The sequence below is a fragment of the Mesoplodon mirus genome (assembly GCF_964341445.2).
Source record: "Mesoplodon mirus genome assembly, chromosome: 11".
NCBI lineage: Eukaryota > Metazoa > Chordata > Mammalia > Artiodactyla > Ziphiidae > Mesoplodon > Mesoplodon mirus.
Window position 1 is genome coordinate 85,959,704 of NC_138987.1, and position 26,165 is coordinate 85,985,868.

The window sequence follows — 26,165 nt, forward strand, 5'->3', positions numbered from 1 at the left end:
TTTGTGAAGCAGTGAGAAAATTCCAGAGGAATTAAAGTCATAATAATGTGGGATTCATATACAGTCTTGCCTTCTCCATCTTTGTGAACAGTACAGCTGCCTGACATAGAGAATAAGGATGTAGACACTGGAGCTAGGCTGCCTTGGCTTTAAATCCTACTTCTGTTACTCTGTACTTAATTGACCTCTCCGCAGGCCAGTTTCTTCATCTGCAAAATGGGGACAGTGAAAAGAACTTACTTCATACGGTTTAATGAAAATTAAATTAATAGGGTCTACCATAAAGTCTGGCTCAAAGTAAACCTGAGATAAATGCTATAGAAAGAGATACATTGTAAGAGGAGTTTGTCCGCTATCCTGATCAGTAGCAAATGTCCAATTACTTAGTAAAAAATCATAAGAACAGCAGTTCTTTAAAATTTTTTTTTTCACAACAAATGACCAAGAAGCCTGGGTTGATTTTGTGGAAGCATTTCAAGGGAATAACTTGTTAACTGTAAAATATTCTTCAAAGTGATAGCATACTTATACTTCTAGCTCAAATCTCCACTGCAAAAATCTTCATCGCTATGTGCTAATTTTTTTATTCCTTTTGTTTTTACTGCTACTAAATACAATAACCCATGAATTCAACTCAGTAGGTGATTTCCACCATATACTCTGAGCAGTGTCTCTCTTTCTTATCACAGACCAATATTCTGGAAAACCAAAAATGTCTCCCTGCCCAAGCAACAAAATCTTCTAGGTAGGAAGACTCAGTTATGTATTAGACCTAAAGGGCTACTTTTCCAATGTTCCATATGGACAGAACACTTCCCACACATTTGACCAAAATAAAATGACAAGAGGTAGTTTAGTGCACAGCACAGTTAAAGCTACAACAGGTGGAAGCAGACCGCACGGACGCTACTGGTCCTCCTGACATGTGTGCTCTGGAACAGATTCTATGGACAACTCTGTGCCTCAGTTTCTGCCTCTGAAAATGCAGATAGTCACCCTGGCTTTATTGGTTGTTGCAGGGATTAGATGAGTTACTTGCAAGGTGTTTAGAGCAGTGCCTGGTACACAGCAAGTGATCAATAAATGAAAACTCTAACAATGACTATTTTTGCTATTCGTGTATTTCATAATACCCATCATTCAATGTTATTTCAGTCAGATAGTCCTGATTTTCTATGTCGGCAATTTATTATAAACTTTTATGAATTTTCAATTCTATGATAGTCAGTGACTAGAAATGTTAATAGACACCTAACTTGATAGATTTAAAACTACTGTTTTGTTTTGTTTTTTTACAATGCTACCCTCTCTCAAAAGAGCTTTTTCGTGATGATTTTACTTTGCTTTTCCAGATGTAATTACTCCAAATGGCTTGAATGTGAAGAAATTTTCAGCAGTGCATGAGTTTCAAAATCTCCATGCCATGTACAAGGCCAGGATCCAAGATTTTGTTCGAGGTCACTTCTATGGGTATGCTTTTCTTCACTGAAATAAAATTAGAGTGTGATGTTAGGGATCTGGGGTATAGAGAAAACAGGGTTACTAAAGTAAATGTTTATCTTTCCTAGTCTCCTTTGTACTTTAACAGAACTCATGTGTACATTTTGTTGCTGTTGCTTTATTTCATTGGAACCTGTTTTGTTTTGTTTTAGTCATCTGGACTTTGATCTTGAAAAAACGTTGTTCCTCTTCATTTCTGGGAGGTATGAGTTTTCAAACAAAGGAGCTGACATCTTCCTAGAATCCTTATCCAGGCTAAATTTCCTGCTGAGGGTAAGAATGATCTAGAATGCCGTACAGTATTTTTTTTATAGGAGGACTTTCTTCTGTGGGAAGTAAAGAACTTTCTGGCTTCTTAAATAGATTTCAAAAGAATATACGATTTTGAAGACTTAAAATGACAGCCTTATTCTAAAAGTGACTTTGGTCTTTCAATTAACATATTAGGATTGCCACACTGTTCACTTGTGTATTTGTCTATGATATCAGGTATTTTTTAAAGAGAGCCACAAGCTTATCACATATGTGCTATTTTTTTTCAAGAATCATAGGAGCAAAATTTTATTGGAAATGCTTCTAAAAGAATATTTTTATGTTAATTTTAACTTTTTCAATTTTTTTTTTTATTTTTTTATTTTTTGCATTACACGGGCCTCTCACTGTTGTGGCCTCTCCCGTTGCGGAGCACAGGTTGCGGACGCGCAGGCTCAGCGGCCATGGCTCACAGGCCCAGCCGCTCCGCGGCACGTGGGATCCCCCCGGACCGGGGCACGAACCCGTGTCCCCTGCATCGGCAGGCGGACTCTCAACCACTGCGCCACCAGGGAAGCCCAACTTTTTCAATTTTTATTGAAATATAGTTGATTACAATGTTTCAGGTATACAGCAAAGTGATTCAGTTATACACATATATAAATATATATATTCTTTTTTTACATTCTCTTCTATTATAGGTAATATATGTGCTAATTTTTTTTTTGTTTTGTTTGTTTTTTTGCCGTACGTGGGCTTCTCACTGCTGTGGCCTCTCCCATTGCAGAGCACAGGCTCCAGACGCGCAGGCTCAGAGGCCATGGCTCACGGGCCCAGCTGCTCCGCGGCATGTGGGATCTTCCCGGACCGGGGCACGAACCCGTGTCCCCTGCATTGGCAGGCAGACTCTCAACCACTGCACCACCAGGGAAGCCCCTATATGTGCTCTTTTTAAGACGACCATATAGCATCCCTTTTCCCACCTGTCCCCAAAGAATTTGTAAACAACTGAAAGATAAATATAGAGAAATCAAGCAAACAGAGAACAAAGAGAACAAAACCTCACCTTTTTTAAAACCAATAAAAACTATAATGGAAGATATGGCTTGGGTGTATGGCATCAATAGGCTAATATTGGACCTTGGTATTAAACTTCTTGGTATTAGACATCCAATCACAGGCAGCTCTGGCCATTGCCATCCTCCCCAACCAGAGCATGTCTTCAGAAGAACATGTGCAACACGGCTGACAGCCAAGCAGTTTTCCTCTGTAGAGCGGGCAAGACACTCACAAAATCTATTCCTATCCCAACTGACTTGCCATACCTCTTCCTTGAGATTGAAAGTCTTGAACTGTGAAACTAGGAGAGGTCCCATCATAAAAAAACATGAAGGAGAGAAAGGAGATTCCCATCCCAACAAGGTGGAATCATTTTTTGCTCAGGAGGGTGGGGCTTTATAGGTTCCAAACTAATCCAGCAATAAAACCTGTGCAAATAGAAGTACCGTGTCATAGCTACTGATGAAAGTTATTGGCTTATATTCGAATCCCATCACATAAAAATATAGAATAAGTAACAGGAAAATAGGGGAGACTAGTGTAGAAGTCCAATCTTATTGAGATACTGAGACAATCTAAACTTTCCTGAGCTCCATACTGCTCTCCAGTTCAGTTTTTATTTCTTGGACATAGATTTAGCCTTGCCTTAGAGCAGACATTGTACCAAGTATGCTAAAAGATTTACTAAAACCACATTAATAAAAACGCAAGCCTGTAAAATAAGATTGAAGGTCAGAAAGATTATTCAAGAATAAACTGCAGTAACCTTATTTCACAGTATTTCTTTTTTTTTTTTTTTTTTTTTTTTTTCGTACGCGGGCCTCTCACTGTTGTGGCCTCTCCCGTTGCGGAGCACAGGCTCCGGATGCGCAGGCTCAGCGGCCATGGCTCACGGGCCCAGCCGCTCCGCGGCATATGGGATCCTCCCAGACCGGGGCACGAACCCGTATCCCCTGCATCGGCAGGCGGACTCTCAACCACTGCGCCACCAGGGAGGCCCCACAGTATTTCTTGATACGTATCTATTCAACAAGCTTTACAGATGGACTCACAACTCTATCACATATGTATTGTGTTTAGAGACATTATTAATCAATTTATCCATACCTTTATTAATTATTCACTTTATTCTTAGATGTCAAGAAAAAGCCAGTTTCTCTTTTTCTAGACATCGAAGACAATTAGTCTTTGGAGAAATTAAAAGAAGGCATTCTCTTTCCATATAGTACATTTATTCTTTAATGGCACATTGGCTACTTGTGGGGTGAGTTTCCTATTCTATGGCTCCTGTAAATGTTCAAATAGAATATCAGGTCCTAGAGGGCAGAGATCACAGATTAGATGGTAAAGTGTCTCACATTTAGGAGTGAGTCATTTCAGAATACAAAAGCATTCATCTGTTCACAGTTTTAAGTTTATGCTTTCATTCCCACAGCTGTTTGGCATGTCATTTCCTTCTGAGAAATTCCAGGTCAATGGTATTTATTGGAATAGGAAAAGTAAGCAGAATGTAGAGTCAAAAAAACACCAGTTGACTCCCAGTTTTGCCAATAACCTCTGATAGGAGCTCAGACAAAATTTTGAAACTCTTGTGCCTCTCTTTGAAATTAATGAGGATAGTGATAGCTATTGTGCAGTTATTACCAGGCTTGGGTTAAGTTATGCATTTAAAGCACCCAACACAGTGCCTGCCACACCAAAAGTTCTGGGCACATGCTCGTTCCCTTACTTTAGGGCTAAAAAACCCAAAATGCAACATCATGAGAATCAAGACATTTAACAGAAAAATGTAAATAATCTATTTGTGCAAATCCATATAAATTAGCTATACGAAATAGAATAAACCCAAACGAAATTCTCATTAACTTTCCAACCTGAAATTTTAAAGAATATTAGCTCACATTTATGTTATTTTTTTAACCACAGAAAAGCACAGTGATATCAATAGCAATTGCTCTATATTTTAGATGATCGATGTCATGAAAATATTCTATGTGTGGATCTTTAAATTGTTAATTGACAAATCTTGATTGAATGCCATATTTAAATTAAAACTTCTGAAAAAGGCTCAAGACAGTGGGTGTAATTTTTTTTGTTAATCATAAATAAGTATTCTTGTTATCTCAAGATATTCAAAGCACTATTTTTCACGGTTTAAGGTCCATCTGTCACATGGTTTATTTTATCTTTGATAGTTGACTCTGTTGTGTTTTCTACTCCTTCATTAGGTGCATAAAAGTGACGTCACCGTGGTGGTGTTTTTCATTATGCCTGCCAAGACAAATAATTTCAATGTGGAAACCCTGAAAGGCCAGGCAGTGCGAAAACAGCTATGGTAACCTCACATCTTGTACATGTTCTCAAGCAATAGACCTAAAGGGATTTTTTTAAGTGCATGATTTCTGATCTGTTTCCTTAACCTGTTTTTTTTTTTCATTAAGATTATTATAGCACACATACTACTTGGTTCTCTTCTCATTGGGCTACTAAATGTTAAATTATGTCATGCCTATAAAACTGTGTTAATATAGAAACATTGGAATGAGCTACCATGGAAGGATAAGCCCTCTATAGCTATTTTTAAAGATGGGTTGAATTTTTTTTTTTTTTTTTTTTTTTAAGGCTTCTGTTGGAAACTTACCTCCGGGGCCTCACTCTTTTTTTTTTTTTTAATTTTTTTTAATTTCTTTATTTATGGCTGTGTTGGGTCTTCGTTTCTGTGCGAGGGCTTCCTCTAGTTATGGCAAGCGGGGGCCACTCCTCATCGCGGTGCGCGGGCCTCTCACTATCACGGCCTCTCTTGTTGCGGAGCACAGGCTCCAGACGTGCGGGCTTAGTAATTGTGGCTCACGGGGCCAGCTGCTCCGCGGCATGTGGGATCTTCCCAGACTAGGGCTCGAACCCGTGTGTCCTGCATTGGCAGGCGGACTCTCAACCACTGCGCCACCAGGGAAGCCCCAAGATGGGTTGAATTTAAAACAAAATTTTATTATGGAAATGTTAAAACATATGCCAAAGGAATGAGATTAGTATAATGCTCCCCTACCTGCCCACAGCCCAGATTCAACAATTATCAGCGTATTCCCGATATTACATCGATACCTCCATCCACTCCCCTTCCCTCCCCCCCACCCTCTCCTGATTATCATCAAGCAAACAAATGTTACATTGTCTGCACTGGTCAGGGTGTTCAGCTGCCTCAGCTCTGGAGGTTTTAACTCAGGCTAAACTGGCAAATAGGAAAAGAACAGAGGAGGTGATACAAGAGAGACCTGTAATTTCAAAGACCACACTGACAGAACAGCAGCACTGTCATGACAAAGGAAGACTTAACATGGTGACGTTGTTTAAGTTGTGAACCTTTCTGCTCCTACAGGGACACTGCACATTCTGTGAAGGAAAAGTTTGGAAAGAAACTGTATGATGCATTATTAAGGTAGGGACTTGGAACGCTGAACACTTCAAACGTTTAGGGCTTCACTATTCAGACTTAACCATTTAGACATTGTATTTATTTTGTTCCAACTATAAAGGAATTAATAGCCTTTGAAGATGTTTTACATCATGTGCGCAGATTTTGTTTAATCCTTCATCTGACAAATATTTGTAAACAGTTTGCACAAATGAGAACTTATGTATATATACAGATAGGTTTTAGTTCAATGGAAATCTGATTAAGGGTGAATATGTCAGTCTGAAGCTGAGGGAGATTTCATGAGGGTTTTTGTTTGTTTGTTTGTTTTTGCGGTACTCGGGCCTCTCACTGTTGTGGCCTCTCCTGTTGCGAAGCACAGGCTCCGGACGCGCGGGCTCAGCGGCCATGGCTCATGGACCCAGCCGCTCCACAGCATGTGGGATCTTCCCGGACCGGGGCATGAACCCTTGTCCCCTGCATTGGCAGGTGGACTCTCAACCACTGCGCCACCAGGGAAGCCCCGAGGGTTTTTTAAAATAATTTATTTATTTCTGTTTGGCTGCATTGGGTCTTCGTTCCTGAGCCAGGCCTTTCTCTAGCTGCAGTGAGTGGGGACTACTCTTCTTTGTGGTGCATGGGCTTCTCGTTGCGGTGGCTTCTCTTGTTGCGGAGCACAGGCTCTAGGCGCGTGCGCTTCAGTAGTCGTGGCACATGAGCTTAGTTGCTCCGCGGTATGTGGATCTTCCCAGGCCAGGGCTCGAACCCGTGTGCCCTGCATTTGCAGGCGGATTCTTAAACACAGAGCCACCAGGGAAGTCCTTCACGAGATTTTAAGTCAAAATATATATTGACTTCATGTATATTAAATATATATTCACTTATATATTAGATTAACATATATTTATTAATTAACATATTAATGTTAACTAACACATTTACTTAATAAGTAATATATAGTATTTAAATAAATAATAAAATATATAAAATGTATAAGTAAAATAAAATCTAAATAAAAATCAAATTAAAATGTATTATAAAATAATAATATGTACAAAATATATGGATTTTGTTACAATATGAAGAGAAAGCTGTGTTGTCTCCTGATGCATGGTGGCAGGTGTGCATCATTTCTTGTTACTGGTAAAAATATCAACTTATAGGTGGACAAGTTATGCCCACTGTAGAACACAGTACTTAGGGGTGGGCAAAATACAATGAGAATGTCCTCCTGATCATCAACATGAATGCTTTAAAAATTAATTTCAATTTTCTTTTATGCTAGCAAAGGTGTTCTTTTATCAAACTTCCTCAAACTTTAGGAATTTGTGAGCTTCATCAGGAACCTTTGTTTGCTTTACATTTATTTTTAAATTGCTTGAAACGGTGTCTAACACATAGGAAGCAGTCAACTAGAGCCAGCTGTTTTTGTTTTTATTATTAAAACTGTTTTCCCCACAGAGGAGAAATTCCTGACATGAACAATATTTTGGATCGAGACGATCTGACAATTATGAAAAGAGCCATCTTTTCAACTCAGGTAATAAAGGAAAAAGTGCCCATCACATCCCATAGTTGTTAAAGTCCATTTACATCAATATCTTAATGCATTGGAGTGGGCTGATTTGGGAAATTTTTAAACCTGAGAGCTAGAAAAGTCATTCTTAGGTATTTACCTAAATGACGCCTTTGTAAGTTCTCTTTCTTCAGTGTATTTTCAGTGCTCTTTTAAAAAAAATCTCGTGGAACTTGTCTTTGTATCTATTTAAAAAATTCATTTGGAACAAATATGTCCAATTGAAAAATGATGTATATTGCAATGACACCAGAAATACCTCCTAAAGTTTTCAAAAAACATAGAATTCGGAGTCACTATAGAGAAAAGGTGAATGTTTCTCAGTCGAGTGGAACTATTATAAAAAAGGAAAGATAAGTGTGTTAGGCTTGTACGGGAATCTTGTCAATAACAGCGAGGCATCAGAGGACAGCCCCCTAGTGGGAACAAGCAGAGTAGCTCATCTGGAGTCAAGCTTCCAGGACACTTACTCCAAATAAGTCCCAGGAGAGCTCAAGAAGTCTAGGCTTTTCATAGAGTGGCTGCAGGTGAAAAACACAAGTACCGTGTGTTCACAGTATGGGAAGAAATTTCTTTACCCTGTTTTCCTCCTCTTAGTGGCATGAAAGACTTTAGTGGCATCTCAGACCAGAAGGCATAAAGGTTGGATATCATGTCGCCAATGACTTATTGTTGAAATTAGTCACACTTGTTAATTCTTTTCACAAACTGACATTTCCTTCTCTCTGTTCCTTCAGCGGCAATCTTTGCCCCCCGTGACGACTCATAACATGATTGATGACTCCACCGATCCCATCCTCAGCACCATTAGAAGGATCGGGCTTTTCAACAGCCGTACAGACAGAGTCAAGGTACAACTAATTGTTTACGTGGGGCACTTCAAAATCATACAGAATAGATTTTTGAGAATTTATTAGAAGCATCCTTTTTTGGTTGTGACGTCTATCAGAAATATTGTAAATATTATTTTGTTTCCTGTCTTGAACAATTAAAGAATGACTATTTTGGTATCATTCTTAAAAACTGAAGACTATTTATGGCTCTGAGTTGTAATTTAGCTTTCATTTTCATTGTACAATACTGTCAGTAAGCATCAGGAAATGGCCTCATTTTTAATGAAACATATATAGTCTAAGAATTGCTTTAATTAATGAATTTCTGAGATTAACATGAACTGTCTTTGTTTCTTCTTGATAAAGTTCAACTTAAAAGCAGAGTTATGACGAGCTTCCAGTTTCAGAGAATATGGCTAATGATGGTTTTATGTAATTTTCTACTGGCCAATTCATTCTTTTGACTCTTGGGTTTCTATGATGACGAGGGACAGGGTTAGGTACATGAATAAGACTTGGTTTCTGCCACCGTGGAGCTTAATCTCTGTGATGTTTACTGAGAGAGTGTCATGTTCCAGGCATGGTGCTAGGCATGGGAGACAAGGGTGAACGTGGCAACAGATAATTGCTTATCCTTACTCACTTCCATTCAACAGCATTCAAGATCAAGTTGTTGCAAGCTTTTACCAATCTTTTCAAAGGGAAAGGTCTCACTGTCACTTCTTTCTTTCACCTTTAGCAGATCATATGAGTCCCTTCATACTGGCCTCGAGTATAGATTTTGACCCATTCTTACTTCTTTTCCTTCAGATTCTAAGGGTTTTTCTGGGATCTTATTTCCTCCCACATTCTGAGGAAATGTGCCCTCTTTACCCTTCTTCATACTGTAGGCTTACTAGCTCCTTCCCTTGCTGTCTACAAATATTTCTTAAATTTTTCCACATGAAAAAATCAAACTTTGCCTTAACCCTGTCTCCTCTTGATGTTTCTAAATGTTTTTCTACTCTTCTCTGCAAAGTTTCTTGGGAAAAAGTAGTCTATTCTTAAATGTATTTCTCATCCTGCACTCACTCGTTAATGTAGGTATGAGTGGATATAGTGGAGACAAATTAAGAACCTACTGCAACAGTACAGGTGAGGGATGCTTGAGGGCCTCTTCCAAAGGCCTTATCAGAAGTTCTGGAGAGAATGGAATGATGGGAGAAATGGTTGCCTGCAGAATGGACCATACTTCAGTGACCAGTGGACACTGAGAGTGAGAAAGAGGTTCATTTTTTTTTTTTTTTTTTTTTTTTTTTGCGGTACGTGGGCCTCTCAACGTTGTGGCCTCTCCCGTTGCGGAGCACAGGCTATGGACACTCAGGCTCAGCGGCCATGGCTCACGGGCCCAGCGGCTCCGCGGCATGTGGGATCTTCCCGGACCAGGGCACGAACCCGTGTACCCTGCATCCGCTGGCGGACTCTCCACCACTGCGCCACCAGGGAAGTCCCGCTGTGGGTCATTTTTAAAGTCTTTATTGAATTTGTTACAATATCGCTTCTGTTTTTTTGTTTTGGTCTTTTGGCCATGAGGCATGTGGGATCGTAGCTCCCCAACCAGGATTTGAACCCGCACCGCCTCCACTGGAAGGTGAAGTCTTAACCACTGGACCGCCAGGGAAGTCCCCACAGTGCTTCCTTTCTTAATACTAAAGATTCTTATTTGTGTGTGTGTGTGTTTTGGTTTACTGTTGACTTATTTTAAGTATCTTAGTGTTCTTACATACATTTTCCTTTATTGAACAACCTTTTCTTTGTGTTTCATCTTCATGTGTCCTTTCTACCTACCAGAAGTTTCAGGTTGGCAGGCAGATGGGTGCCTTACTCTATGAACAATTCAATGCAATGGTTTTAACAGGGATTTCCATTAATAGGGATAGGGATTCCCCAAGCAAAAGTTGCCCATTAAAGGAATCACCCAGTGGGCAGAAATGGGTTGGCGCTAGTATCCATCCCTGCTGGTCTTACAGGCTAGGAGCAGCCACTGTGATGGATGCACAGGTGAGGCACTTAGGGCTGTCAGTCAAGATCCCCAGGCCAGGATCTCTTGAAGGGAATCCGAGTGGCAAGTTCAGGGCTGCCACACACATCTATAAAGGTAAGTGAAATCCTTTACGACTGTACTCACACTGCCTGGTTTTAAATCTCTGCCACTTATTCAATGTGTAAGTTTACTTAATCTACTTATACCTCAGCCTTCTCCTTTGTAAAGTGGTGAACATATAGTCCCACTCATAGAATTGTTGGGAGGATTAAATAAACCATAGGTACCATGTTTAACACAGTCCTTGGCACAGAGTAAATGCATAATAGATGTTAGCTTTTATTAGTACTAGTCCAGTCCCTGGCACAGCATACTCCATATATTTTTAGAAGTGTGAACAGAGTTTGATTAGAGTAGAAGACAGAGGATTGATTTTTACCTGCAGGATTTGATAAAATGTTTTATAAAAGAGATGATATGTTAGCTACATCTTGATAGATGAGCACAAGTTCATCAGCAAATAACAGAGGGGCGGGCTCACCAGGCCAAAGAAGTAGATGAAAAGGCACAGAAATATAAAAAAGTCCATGACTTATGTAGAGTGAATGGAGAAAAAAGTTGGTCTCATACAAATTGTGTTTATGCAGTTAAACTCATGAGCATTTTCAGATATTCAATGATTAATATCATGAAGCAAACACACACAAAAGAAATAAAAGAATAGCACCTTTCTAACAATATACACTCAAAAGCACTGAGATAGACTTTGGTCGATTCACAATTAGGTATTTCATTTTATTAATAGCATCCTTTAAAAGCTTGACAGTAACCCAGGACCTGTGTTAATATAAGTACCTATTTGATCATCTGCATATTTATAGATGGCTATAGAGTGGTTCTTAACTCTCTGACTGGATTGACCAGTTTTTTATATGAATGTGACCATTTGATTCAGGTTTAAACTTGAATTTATCATCCATCCTGCCTCAGTTGCAAGGTATAGTGAGAAAAGTCTAGAAGGCAGATTTCAGGTCTGGACCCTGTGCTGCCATGCTGTGAAAGTAAACTAACTTCCTGGGACCTTACTTCCCTCCCAGGATAAATACAGTCCGACAAGTTTTTGTTTATTTGTTTTATCCCCACTGATGCAGGTACTGCTGTGAACCAGGTGCTCTGCTGGGGGACTTTGCATACAGGATCTCATTTAATCCTCCCTGTAACCTTGGGCTGACCTCTGGCATCCTTTCCTCTGCCCTGAGCTTCTGCCATTGGCTGTTCTAGGACCCAGGGCAGCTGTTTTCTTATTTTAGTCGTGCTGTCATTCTCTTTGGCTGGGAGCAAAACGAATGAGCCATGATGTTTTCATATTCCAAAATGGGCTTTGGAGAGTACAAATTTTCCTAAGTTTGGAAATGCCAAAGTAGGCACAATGCCTTTTAAATCCCCCTTTGCTGATATTTACCAACAGACTACAATGGGCTTCTGACTTGATGGTTGCCCAGACTCAGTCAACTGTCTCTGTCTTTGGTCTCTTTTCCTAGTGCAATATTTTATATGTAATAGGAATTAAAATTATGTTTTGTGGAGGAAAGTATTTTATCCATTTTTGCTTTGCCAATCTGTGATTCTTGTGATTGAATAAACCATCACTTGTAGGTACTGGTTTTGGACATTTTTACCATTTTATTCCTTCTTGAGTTTAACATGTCTGCTATTTATGGATCTGCTGAGATATAACCAATGCTTCTAAAGTCTTAGCTTCCTTATTTCTAAAATTAGGACAATGAGAATGTCTACAGTCCCCATCACACAATGTTGCTAAGATTAAATCAGGTAATATGCGTGAAAGTGACTTATAATATATAAGGTATTAGACAACTCTTGTTGTCTAATACTTTTGTTGTTGTTGTTAAAAAAAAAAGTTTCTTTTTCCTCTCCCTCTTTCTCTTTCTCCTTCCCAAACAGTTCAGTTCTAAATCCATTAGGTGGGTCAGCACAAGGTAGGCGTCTACACTGTAAGGGGATCATGCTGGGGTAGTCCATAGAAAGGAGTCAGAACCCAAGCAAGGTGGGGAAGGTCCATGCAGTGGGGAGAGACACTCACAGCTGGTGTCAGAGCCAGAATGGAGTGAGAGAGGGGCCGTGGAGAGACTAGTTAAGTAGAGGGGGATTGTCTGAGTCTGTTCAGGCTGCTGTAGCAAAATACCACAGACTGGGTGTCTTCTAAACAACAGACATTTATTTCTCACAGTTCTAGGGGCTGGGAAGTCCAAGATCAAGTTGCCAGCCTGGTCATGCTCTGGTGAGGGCCCTCTTCCTGGTTCATAGATGGCAGCTTCTTACTATGTCCTCACATGGTTGAAGGGGCCAGGGAATTTCCTGGAGCCTCTTTCATAAGAGCACTAATCCCATTCATGAGGGCTCCATCCTCATGACCTAAGTACCTCTTGAAGGCCCCACCTCCAAATACCATCCGTCTTTGGGGGTTTATGATTTCAGTATATGAACTTTGGAGGGGACACAACATTCAGATCATATCAGGGATTGACCCAATATGTATAGATGTGTGTGTGTGTGTGTGTGTGTGTGTGTGTTGTATATTGTGTCTCTCTGACTGCTGAGAGGGCCTGTAACACCCCAATAACAATGAGCACATCTAACACCCAGGTCTTTATATCATTCTACACTAAAAGGAACCAGGACTCATTGAAGAAACTGTTACTTCTAGGGCTGTGGCAGGAAAAGTAAAAGATGAGCCTAGAACTTCTTCTTGTGTCAAAAAATCAAAGAAATGCTCAAAGAATGATGGAGATCTGTCAAAAGTTTACAGAAACCAGTTTGAAGGGGCTCCCACTGGCCAAATCAGGTACAATTTAAGTATCAAAATAAATAAAGATAGCAATGAATTAGCATACATTGAATAACACAAGGAACCATGAATCCAATACAAGTATACGTTTACTGAGGAATGGGATATTTATATAGTTTCAAAATAACTCTCCCCCAAATACTTACTAATAACAAAGGAGAAACAGAAGAAGATTTTACAGTGGAGAAGCCAAAAAGACATGACTTTAATCAAGAGATCAAAGTAAACATCAGAAGTAATGAATAAAGTGTAAATCCCTTGCCACCTGATGAAATGCAGTGAGAAGAACAGAGTATCACCTCGGTGCTATACCTACCAAAGATGCATAACTTACTCTAACCATGAGGAAGCATAGGACAAGCCCAAACTGAAGATCAAATTTCAAAATAACTAGACTGTAGTCTTCAAAAGTGTTAAGGTCATGAAAGCTCAAGAAAGTCCTCAAACTCTTCCAAACTAAAGGAGACTAGAGAGAAGTGACAACTAAATGTGACATGTGACTGCGAACTGGGTTGTTTGGTTTGAACCACTGGAGAAAGTTGAATGGGATTTAAGGATTAGATGGTAGTGATGTATCAATGTTAATTTTCTGATTTTGATGCTTATAGTGTGGTTATGTAAGAGAATGTTCTTTTTTTAATTGAAGTATAGTTAATTTACAATGTTGTGTTAGTTTCATCTGTATAGCAAAGTGATTCATTTATATATATATATATATATATATATATATATACACATATATTCTTTTTGGATTCTTTTCCATTATAGGTTATTACAAGATATTGAGTCTAGTTCCCTGTGCTATACAGTAGGTCCTTGTTGTTTATCTATTTTCTATATAGTAGTGTGTATATATTAATCCCAAACTCCTAATTTATCTTTCTTCCCCCCACCACTGTCCCCTTTGGTAACCATAAATTTGCTTTCTATGTCTATGAGTCTATTTCTATTTTGTAAATAAGGTCATTTGTATCATTTTTTTAGATTCCACACATAAGTGATATCATGTTTGTCTTTATCTGACTTACTTCACTTAATATGATAATCTCTAGGTCCATTCATGTTGCTGCAAATGGCATTATTTCATTCTTTTTTTATGGCTGAGTAATATTCCATTATATGTGAGTGTGTATGTACATAAATATTAATATATATATGGTATATATATATATATATATCTTCTTTATCCATTCACCTGTTGATGAACATTTAGGTTGTTTCCATGTCTTGTCTATTGTAAATAGTGCTGCTATGAACATTGGGGTGCTTTTCAAATTATCTTTTCAAATGAGAGTTTTCTCCAGATATATGCCCAGGAGTGGAATTGCATGATTATATAATAACTCAATTTTTAGTTTTTTAAGGGAGAATGTTCTTGTTTGTAGAAAATACATGTTAAGTATTTGTGGATGATGGACATCCAGTCAGCAATTTATACACAAATGGTTCTTGAAAAAATATTAATTCTCTTCACATTGTACTTGCAACTTTTCTGTAAATTGGGGATTTTTTCAAATTTTATATATATATACATAGATACATGTATTTATATATAATTATATATATAATTCATATAAAATTAAATTTTAATATAATTTAAAATATATATAATTTATACATAAACATATATATAATTCTACTATTTCCCCATTTGATGAAAGTTCTCACCAAACCAGTTTTCTGTTACCTGTCAGCCTCCCCCATAGCTAAGTAAGTTATTAAAAATAATTTCTAATAAATTTTTTAAATCAGATTTTAAAGTACTGGGATAATAATATAATTTATACATTATAATTATATTATAATTTATAATTAATCATTTTAATAAATAGGAAAAATAGAACTCATTCATGTAGGTGACCAGTTAAGTAGCTATTCTATTCACAACTTTACAAGTATAGCTGGCTGTGTCTGGTCTCCGCCTTTGCAGAAAATTACAGGCTGTGCAGTCCAAGAAAGAACTCACACCAGTACAAGAGAGCTAATTGCTGAATTTTCAGAAATGTTGTAGGCCAGTTTTAAACAAAACCATTGTGTAAAATTAAATTACATAAACTTAAAAAAATCAATTATGCTAAAAAGAAAGGTAATGCTCAAAACTCATTGCATCCTAGTTGTTTACTGCATTTTCCTATTACCTATGCTCTTGAGGTTATTTATGACTATTGTACTCACATGGTGGAAATATTCTATAAGGAGGTACTGCTGCTCTTCCCATCTCCAGTTCAGTGACATCACATTGGTAGCTTGCAATTAGCCCTTAGTTCCATTTCACTTGCCTAACTTATGCCTGGGGCATATAAGGGTAGCTTCCCATTTTCCTGCTCAAGGTGGGAATAAATTGAGAAACAAGACAAGGGCCAGCAGTCAGAGAACCAAGTAAAATCTTTATTGTCAGTAAAGTCTGGGTTGGAGGAGTTTAGCATGAGAAGAAAAATGGATACAATAACTCCCTATCCTCTAATCTAGGCCTGGGAACCTGAGGGAAAGTTAGTACTCAGAATAGATACTTACAGAGAATGGAGAGAGGAGAAAAAACACCCAGACATTTCCCTTTTTCTTTTTTCTTATCTCTCTCTTTCTTTCCCCAGAATCTAGAACACAAGGATCCTGTAGTATTGAAATATTGAAATAATAAAACTGTAGGAGATTTTTTGCTTTAATTTCTTCTTTCTTTTCTCTTTTTTCTCATTGGAATTTTTCTTTTTCAGTTGATTTTGCACCCAGAGTTCCTATCCTCCACCAGCCCCTTGTTACCCATGGATTATGAAGAGTTTGTCCGAGGTTGTCATCTTGGAGTATTTCCATCATACTATGAACCCTGGGGTTATACTCCAGGTATGTGACATGTATAGATTGTGAAGTGTTTTAGATTTTATTAGTATATTATTTTATGCATATGTATGTATTATTTGATATGTCATTTCTAAATGATATGTCATTTAAAACTACAAAACCAAAACCTTAGTAAAAATGGTTGGATCTATCCCAGGGGTCCATTTTATGTTTTGTAGCTCCTGACCTAAGAGTAAGGGCATAATACATAATCTTTTATGTAAGTATAGGAAATTGTGGTTGGGCATATTTTAGGGGGTATCTGAATTGTTGCCTCATTGCATTCCAAAGAAAAAGAATATTTTATAAATATTATATCTTCACCAGTCCTACCCATTAATATGAAGGAGAAATTAACTGCAAGGAGGTTAATATGAGAAACAATTTTTGTTTCTAAAATTGTTCTAAAATTTATTTCAGAATTTTTTTTAACTGAAAGGATATATGTATCTTTTAATTAGATAACACATTCATATGGTGTTAGACACAAATAGTATAAAGAGATGTACAGTGAGAAGTCATCTTCACACCCTTGTCTTTCAAAAACGAGGTACTTTTAACGTAGAATGCTGGTTCATTAGTAGGTATTATGCCCAATGACATAGTTCAATTCAGACCCTCCACCTGCCCCCCTTTCTGTTCGGATGGTGGATTCTCAGATCCACTATCTATTTTTCTTTTCTGGTCCCTACTAGCATGGTTGCCATTAGCATCAAGAGCCATCAATTTGTATTTGTACTGAAATGCCTAATTAGAAAAGAAACAAGTACTTTAAATATATGCCAATGCAAAGAAGACAATGATGGCTTTTCTGTCTTCTTGGTAAACAGCAATTTTCCTCCTAGTATAGATGTAATTCCATTTATAATTGTAAAAGAAAAGGCTCAGAAAACATATTTATTTATAATGAATACATTTTTCCTTCTGCATCTCAATGTCATTATAGGCCAAGTAAAGGGCAGTGGCAGTCAGGGTTAGATAGGTCATAGTCTGAATTATGAAGAAGATTTTTTTCTAATCTTTACATTTTGATCCAAGAATTTTAGCATAGAATTTAAAATTCTGTATAAATTGGGTACTATAATCTTTACAATAGGAGTGACATGAAGGCTCTTCATCTTTTGACATAGGTCCTTTTCTACTGTTCTAGGCTCCACCAAGAATAATTTGCCAGCAGCTGTAAAACCATTAGAACTTTTGGGGGAAGATTGAAAAAGAATTATCCATTCTTGAAACATGACAGAGAAAAGTTATTGATCTAACTCCTCCAGCTACTTCTCTTGTAGTTCTAAAAATTGTTCTCGGCACAAATTCCACTTTTGTGAAGGCAGTGTCTTCTTACCTGTGAAATGCCCGCATAGTTATCTTAAATTGCTTATAATAGAGTATCTATCTTTTGAGATACACTAAAACAATTCACCTGATGAACTTAAAACTTTGTTATAGGCTCTTATTCCTATTATTTCTAGGAAGTAACATAATTTACGATTGGAAATATTGAGAGCAAAGAAGTACAAAACCAAAGCATGAGTGACCAAGGGAATGTGGGAAGTCATTTATATTGGGTAAAGAGAATGTTATCTAACTTACAGCAGCCCTTCTGCCAGAATATCATTTTATAGGACAAAGTTAAAGTTAACATGAAATGATAGAGGAAATATATTTAGTGTGTTAAGATAAAGGTCAGCAAGTGTGTTGTGAAAAATAAGTAGACGGAAAAAAAAAGTGAGAAATATGTACCCTATAGTGAATGAGTCATTCTCTGTTTTAAATTAACCAAAGGGGAATTCCCTGGTGGTCCAGTGGTTAGGGCTCCATGCTCTCACTGCTGAAGGCCTGGGTTTGATCCCTGGTTGGGGAACTAAAATCCCACAAGCCGCATGGTGTGGCCAAAATAAATAAATAAATAAATAAATAATAAATTAACCAAAAGAAGTTGGTCCCTCCTTATTTATAGAAACAGCAAAACCTCTGGTGGTATACATTTAGCATTAGCATATTAGATACCTCTCTAACTTTTTTTACATAATTGTTTTATGCTGTACTAACTCTCACTCCAGAAAGTGTTATAATCTGTGTTTTGTGTTTTGAGAAAATCCAGTGAAGATAAACGCTGACTTCATTAAATTCACTCAGTGAACATATACTGAGTTTACAAGGGTCCCTGGCATTTTATTATATGGGTGTCAATGAGTATTTACTAGAAATAAGGATCTGTGAAGTTCCATAGAATTGTGGGCAAAATTTTTCTAGGGAGGAGTTCCAGAGTTTTCATCTGATTCTCAAATGGGTCAATAATCCCCATCCCACCTTCCTCTCCTCTACCGTCTTCCCCCAAATTCGGAAACCACTGTTCTCTAGAGCTAAACCAAGAGGAAATACTTGCAGAACAGGAGTACATGGGTCATGAGGAAATCTCTTTTTATCCACCCATCCCCACTAGCCAACCAAGAGAAATTCCATAATAAAATATAAATTTCATGTTAACAATTCAAACATCCTTCAGTGTGTTAACATGTCTTAAGACACATCTGATATTGTCTAAAAACAGGATTTTGACTAAAAGGTGGTAGAGGATTGAAAGAAACCATGGGTTTGCTGAGCACCCGAGAAAGTGGAAGGGGTTGGTGGCAAGAGAGGTGAATATGTTGGAGGAGCTGATTCTTTCCAAAACATATTTACTTACCCTGTAAACTTGCCAAATACTTAGTGACACAAGCTTAGAACAGAGCAAAAAACAAAGCCAGCTGGAATGAGAGAGGCAGTGTAGGGTAGGAGTTCTGAGCAAGGGCTCTGGAGCTGGGCACCTGGCGTCAAATCCCAGCTCTACCACATTGCCTGGCTTGGTGAAGTTAAGGGAGCTATTTAACCTCTCTGTGCCTCAATGTCTTCGTCTGTAAGATGGGGATAATGGTAACCTCACTTCATAGGGTAGTTGAGAAGATTAAATTAGTTCATGCATGTAAGGAGCTTAGTACTGTGCCTGGCATAAAATAAATGTTGCTGTTACTAGGTGGACTGGGGCTTTTCCTCCTCTGCATGTGTAAGAGAATATTGTTGCTTGTTTGAAGCCAAGCCTTTGTCTATTTCCCCTGGCAGCCGAATGCACTGTGATGGGTATCCCCAGTGTGACCACCAACCTCTCTGGCTTTGGCTGTTTCATGCAGGAGCATGTGGCTGATCCCACTGCCTATGGTGAGGCTTTTCATCATGAACCCAACTGGGGGAGAAGGGACCTCTAACCAAACAAAGCACGGGGTCTTTACAGAGCCCGACTCTAATGCTATCTTGATAATTAAACTTTTTATACTTCTTGTTTAATTAAAAGTAGATTTCATTATATGGTCCATAGAAAAGATTAGAATGATATTAATATTGAACATATTGCTCAAAAGACAAACTAAAAAAGGAGTGCTAAACTTGGACAAACATTGCCTTTTCACCTTTTTATTTTTCTGAACTGATTTGGTCCTCTATTACCTAGAAGTGCCAGTCACAATAACCATGGCTTTAGAGTACATGTATTGATCAGCATAATTATTTTATAAGTTCCATGCCAAGTTATCAAAATTCACATCTAAGATGGCAGATGGTATCACCATCTATATGTCCATGCAGCCTAGCAGCAAGAAAAGTTAGAATGGGCTTCATGCTCTGCCTGGACATTGCCGATTCTCTGGTCTTTTAGAATTGCATTGTCACTGTTGTCTTTCCTTGGTTGACAGCTCTGGTCCTCACCCGTGGCTGCACGGTGGGGACACTGGGGAACCTAAAAAGCACTGAGACCCAGGTCACACCCTGGAGATTCTGGTTAGTGAGCAGCCCCAAGGACGATCACTGATCCGAGGTATCCCTGTACTGCCAGATTTTCTTTAGCAAGATCTGTTTTGTTGGCTGTGTGTTGGTGATAATTGTGAGCCATTAGAAGGAAATCACAGGAGAAATACAGTCTCAGAAGGGAAAAGATAAAGCAGAGGCAGTAGGAGAGCCAGGGGCAGTTCGTGATAGACCCTAAGGAAAAGTAGAAGTGCTTTAAGGTTAGCCTTATCTTGACTTGTGCTCTGGCTTTTGTGCCCCTCAGGTATTTACATCGTTGACAGGCGATTCCGCTCACTGGATGATTCTTGCAATCAGCTGACTCAGTTTCTCTATGGATTTTGCAAACAGTCACGCCGCCAGAGGATTATTCAGAGGAACCGAACCGAGAGGCTTTCAGACCTTCTGGATTGGAGATACTTAGGCAGAGTAAGCAAGTTTATGGTACACACAGAGGATCCCTTTAAAAATCCCACTGGACGACAAAAGAATTGATTCGAGTTGTAATCTGCAAGGTCAAGTCTGTATCATCATTGTTAAGATCTCAGTGATGTTTTCACGTACTTAATATGAGTGCCTTTGAGCTTGATATGAATTCGCAAAGTCCCAACCCCAATTTTTCATATTTAGTTTGAGACCAGAACAGCCAGTCCAGCAGCATCTAGCCATGATCTTACTAATTATTCTATCACCAGGGCTTAACTTGATGCTTTACAGGTTTCATGATGAGGAAATCAAGAGAAAAGTCCCTATTTTGTTTCACTCTAAGAGAGAATATGATCACATTCCTCAACTACAGTGGGGAGTGGAAATAATCTTGTTTCTCAAAATGACAGGTACAGGAAATACCTCCTTTCAATCTGCTATTAGTTTATAAATACTCAGACTTTCATATATCTTAGCAGTGGATGATTTTTTTGTTGTTGTTGTTGTTGTACGCGTGCCTCTCACTGTTGTGGCCTCTCCCATTGCGGAGCACAGGCTCTGGACGCGCAGGCTCAGTGGCCATGGCTCACGGGCCTAGCTGCTCCGCGGCATGTGGGATCCTCCCGGACCGGGGCACGAACCCACGTCCCCTGCATCGGCAGGCGGACTCTCAACCACTGCGCCACCAGGGAAGCCCAGCAGTGGATGATTTAATAAAAACTAAGTTGACTTTGCCTTCACATAATGTATCTGCTTAGATACTGCTCAACTCTGGCTGACAAATGACAGATACGGCCATCAGCTGAGTGTCTACACACACTAATGCCGTAGTCACGCTCATTTCCACCCAGAAAGATTAATTTTGCTGTCTTCATTTTATAATGAAAGCAGGATGATAAGCCCCTTAGAAGCTATGTTTCTTATGTAAGGTCGGAAGCAAGATTTAAAGCCAGTGTGTCTGATTATTCAGGCCCCATCTTTTTCTCTGTGCCATACTGCTTCTCTATAGAGTAAAACCAGTGTTTTCAGTTGCCTTAGTGCTCAGTTCAGAGTTCAGTAAAGCCAGTATGTCCTTCTCCTCCAATTTTTGATAGTATTTCTTTACTTATTCCCTGAAAAATGATAAAGCTATAAACTGTCATATTTTTCCTGATTCTTAAATTTAGGATGAATAAAATCTGCCACTTAAAAAAAATATATATTTATAAGTAGGAAAATAAGATTTTATATAACAACTTGGTTATTAAGATATAAATATATAAATATACATCTTTTTTAACCCATGGATTGGTTTTCTATCATAGTATTACCAGCATGCCAGGCACCTGACATTAAGCAGAGCTTTTCCAGATAAATTCCACACGGAAACCACATCGCCACCCATGGTAAATATTTTATGTATTGTTTATTTGTTTTGAAAGCTAAATGTCTTACATATGGTAAGTCCTAACATTACCTTTTATTTGGAAGTAGCTAAATTCACAAACTATTGTACTTTTTCATAGTGTTGCTACAAAGCAAATAGAGAAACTGACAAATCAGACCAACTCTAAGCCCTCAGTTCAGAGTTAGCTTATACACAGGCTGAGCAGTCAGCTAATTCATGTCACTGGAGAAGCACTTTCATATGAAAACCCTCCTTGCCTTAGTGCCTGAAACCTCTCTTAGACATCCATTCTTTTGAGGATTGTCAAAAAATAAACTGGCCTGCTCTCATTGGAAGCGAATTTGCTATCCAAGGAGATGTTTAAATGTGGGGTGACAACTTGGCAACAGTAATAGTGAATTCCAGCGCCACAGGAGAAATTGGACTAGATGAGCATTTATGCATGGAAATTCAGCAGTGACCACCAGGGAGTCTTCCTCTAATATTCCCTTAGATATTTATATTCTTTTTTTTTTTTTTTTTTTTTTTAAACAAGGGTGTGTTGTTGGGAGGTGAAGAGCCACTTTTTTTTTTTTTTGCGGTACGCGGGCCTCTCACTGCTGTGGCCTCTCCCGTTGCAGAGCACAGGTTCCGGACGCGCAGGCTCAGCGGCCATGGCTCACGGGCCCAGCCGCTCCGCGGCATGTGGGATCTTCCCAGACCGGGGCACGAACCCATGTCCCCTGCATTGGCAGGCGGACTCTCAACCACTGCGCCACCAGGGAAGCCCGACATTTATATTCTTGAGGCTAGAGCAGATTACTTGTCATCACATTCACTTAGAAGGAAACACAGCTTGAAGTAGGGCAGTATCAGGCATTTCTCTTGAGTGGAATTAGTCCTTACAGCAGTCTACACAGCGGTCCAAGAGCTAAACCTCTCTGTTCCCTACCCACCAGGTGAAAACTTAGGTGTAAAAGATGAAACCCACATCATTGACTCTGAGATCCATTTTAGCTTAGTAGTTCCACACCCCACAGGACCCAACATCTCATGTAAATCCTCACAGATAAGCTTCTATGGTCTCCACAAGGAATGTGAGCAATTACAAGAGTCATCAAATTCAAGGATTTCCAAATACTAGAGACCTTCATCAAGTATTTATAGATCCTTCAAAAGCAGACGTAATTTTCCAATCAGGAGTCACTTTCACTATAAACAATTTTGCCTAATACCTTATATTCCACCTCTATTTGGTGTCTGGGGACCAGATCTAGAAAATTAACCCAAGGGAAAATTTGCTCATAAAGAAAGTGAAAGAGTTTTGTAAATCCCTCAGTATACAAATTCCACTTCCCATGTCCATGATTCTAACAGAGTGACTTGCTTAGCTTATTTAGAGGTGGTCATTGCCCTTGATGATAATTCAGCTATATTCATTCATTTATTCTACTAATTCAAAAAATAAGTATTGAGCTCCTATGCTCCCTAAGTGTAGGATTCAGCTCTTTTTTTTTTTTTTTTTTTTTGGTATTGCTTTCAGGTAAAGTATCTGAGCCTTGAAATGAGCGTACATGTATGACATAATAATGTCTAAAAATAGTTGAAATTCAGAGTGATAAGTGCTGTAACAATTTTATACATTTGTCTTCCTGAGTGATGAAGCATCTACACTCCTAGAGAGCAGGGATCATCTTTGTTTCCTCCTGCCCCATAAGTGGTGCTTAGTATGTGTTTATCAAATGAGTTATCTCAGAGCATCTTAGGTAGAAGGGCAATTGATTAAAACCTAGTGATGTTTGCTCATTAACCGAAATAAAAGGAACTGGTGGAATTTTAAGGTCAGTGAAGTGGCCTGACTTCCAGGAATCTTTCTAGTGGGTATTGTCCATGGAATATCCAGGCTGCTCATGTTCTGGAATTTGATTGAGCAAATCTAAAGGATGACATAGAAACTGATAATCTCAACAGTGTATCATGGCAGTTGATATTAAAGGCTCTGGGATGATCACAACCCTGGAACCACTCTTTACTCTACCACTTACATGCCGTTTGACCTTGGGCAAATCACTGGCCTCTTGGACCCTCAATTTTCTTCTGTCGGCGGAAAGAACAAACTGGTCAGAGATTAAATAAGATCACATGTATATAGCCCCTGGCACATTTCAGTGCTTGATAAAAGAAAACTATTTATTTAAGGAGTCTCTCTTGAGCTTGGTTGGACCAGAATCAAGATAAATCAAAGTTAATAGCCCCTGAACAGACCAAAAAAATCCAACTGTGTTTTTTATTAAATGCACATGCCAAGTGTGTACATCACTGAAAAATCAAAAAGCCATTCTAATGTTTTGTGTCTTATTTTTGTCTTTGGCAGACAGAAGGGTTTAAATATCCCAGGCCTTCCTCAGTACCACCTTCTCCTTCAGGATCTCAGGTCTCTAGTCCTCAGAGCAGCGATGTGGAGGATGAGAATGAGGATGAAAGATACGATGAGGAAGAGGAGGCTGAAAGGGATCGGTTAAATATCAAGTCACCACTGTCTCTGAATCACGTTCCTCGGGGGAAGAAGAAGCTGCATGGCGAATACAAGAACTGAATTCCACTCTGGTCGAACAGGCTAATTCAGTGAGAACATAGTAAGAATGATTATTGAAAGAAATGAAAATGCCACATGTTTCATTCTCTTCTTCTCAGTATAACAATGGGATTTATTCTCTGCCTAAAAAGTGGAGGAGATTAAGTGAATGGCAATTTTGTAATTTATAATAAAATCCAACTCCTTTTGCCCCCATCAGTTCAGGCTCTAGGAAGAGTGTTAATTAAAGGAGGAAGACTGGAGGTGTTTTTAAAATGGTTATTTTAAGCAATAAGAATTTTCATTTCCTAACGCTGATTTTTTAGTTATCATCACCGTAATCCTTGGTTTAGTGTTTATACAGCTTCTATACCTGCTAAACCAATCTGCCATTTCCCCCACAAAGGATCCCGATCTTAGCTATGAATGTGTTCTACCTTTATATTTCAAGTAATTTGGTCTTTAGTGATTATTTTTATTTTTCACATGAGGCAGAACCATGAATTTATACCTAGCTTTGCAGACAATCAAAATCCATAGGACAGTAGCTATCCTAAATCCAGATGTTGATACATATTAATGCATATGTACAAGGTCACTTCTCAAGTTAATGATCGGGAGATGTTACCATCTGTACTGTACCATCTGACTGTAACAGTTTTTTTCTATTGTTTAAAACGAAAGCCTTTTTGAAAACTTGGTCAATCTTCCATAGGTGATAAATTGTTAAATCCATATGAATAAATATATCAATATTTAAAGATTTAACTGCGTTGATAATGTTTAAAATTCTTTTAGACATTTAAATAAGATAATATGTGCAAAAACACCTACTATAAAATAGTGCCTTATGAAGGATAACATTTAAAACTATCTTTTAAAAAAAAGTAGCAAGAAGAAAATAGAGAGTCTACTTAATTATAACAAGGACAATGTCTCTGAGACATTGTTGAATGATTGTAGTTAAACATATTAATGCTTTAAATGTAGTTAAACGTAAATCAGCAAAAAACAAAACAAAACAAAAAACAAAACCCAAACCCCACATTCACTCATGGATCATTTTTTTCACGACTGAATGTTGTTACAGTTAGATCACAGTGAACACCTTGGTTGGCATATTGGTTGGCCCAGGTCTGTAGGGGCTCTAAAAAAATTTAGGTCTTCTCAGTGCTGGGTTGTTGATGGCAATAAGGGAAGAAAAACAATGACAGTGTGTCAGATGGTGCAAGACCAGTGGAAAACTGCACTCCAGCTCTATCACCCCGTTGTTAGGGGGGAGTAGAAGAATGGCAGATACAAGCAACAACTCAGGTCAAAATGGAAGATCGTTGCAAACGTCCCTAATTTAGAGGTTTGTAAGGAAGGAAAATAAATTACCTAAAGCCCAATCCTTCAAAACTGCCCAGTGGATACCAATTAACCCAACTCTCCAAGCTCTGCAGAGGAGATCAGAAAAAAATATGAAACAGATTTGTATTACAATCCAAATACTTATTTGTTGAAGTGCCAGAAAGATCTCATGATAAAATGGGTTTCACTTTGGGCTTCCCTGGTGGTGCAGTGGTTGAGAGTCCGCCTGCCGATGCAGGGGATGCGGGTTCGTGCCCCGGTCCAGGAAGA

At 38.6% G+C, this 26,165-nt stretch overlaps 1 protein-coding gene across 3 annotated transcripts in view; it reads left to right on the top strand.

Moving 5' to 3' along the window:
- The window catches only part of GYS2 (glycogen synthase 2), a 52,673-nt gene extending 26,593 nt beyond the window's left edge, over positions 1-26,080 (top strand). The window contains exons 5-15 of one of the 3 annotated variants that reach the window (XM_082636492.1): positions 1,353-1,470; positions 1,653-1,773; positions 5,040-5,146; positions 6,188-6,247; positions 7,685-7,763; positions 8,537-8,650; positions 16,236-16,362; positions 19,459-19,554; positions 20,441-20,604; positions 21,906-21,986; positions 24,342-26,080. In XM_082636492.1, coding sequence (XP_082492618.1) covers positions 1,353-1,470; positions 1,653-1,773; positions 5,040-5,146; positions 6,188-6,247; positions 7,685-7,763; positions 8,537-8,650; positions 16,236-16,362; positions 19,459-19,554; positions 20,441-20,604; positions 21,906-21,986; positions 24,342-24,563 — 1,289 coding nt within the window. In that variant the 3' untranslated portion in view covers positions 24,564-26,080. The remainder of the gene's footprint in view (positions 1-1,352; positions 1,471-1,652; positions 1,774-5,039; positions 5,147-6,187; positions 6,248-7,684; positions 7,764-8,536; positions 8,651-16,235; positions 16,363-19,458; positions 19,555-20,440; positions 20,605-21,905; positions 21,987-24,341) is intronic. The other 2 variants (XM_082636490.1, XM_082636491.1) reach the window with 2 other exon arrangements.
- The last annotated feature ends 85 nt before the right edge of the window (positions 26,081-26,165 follow it).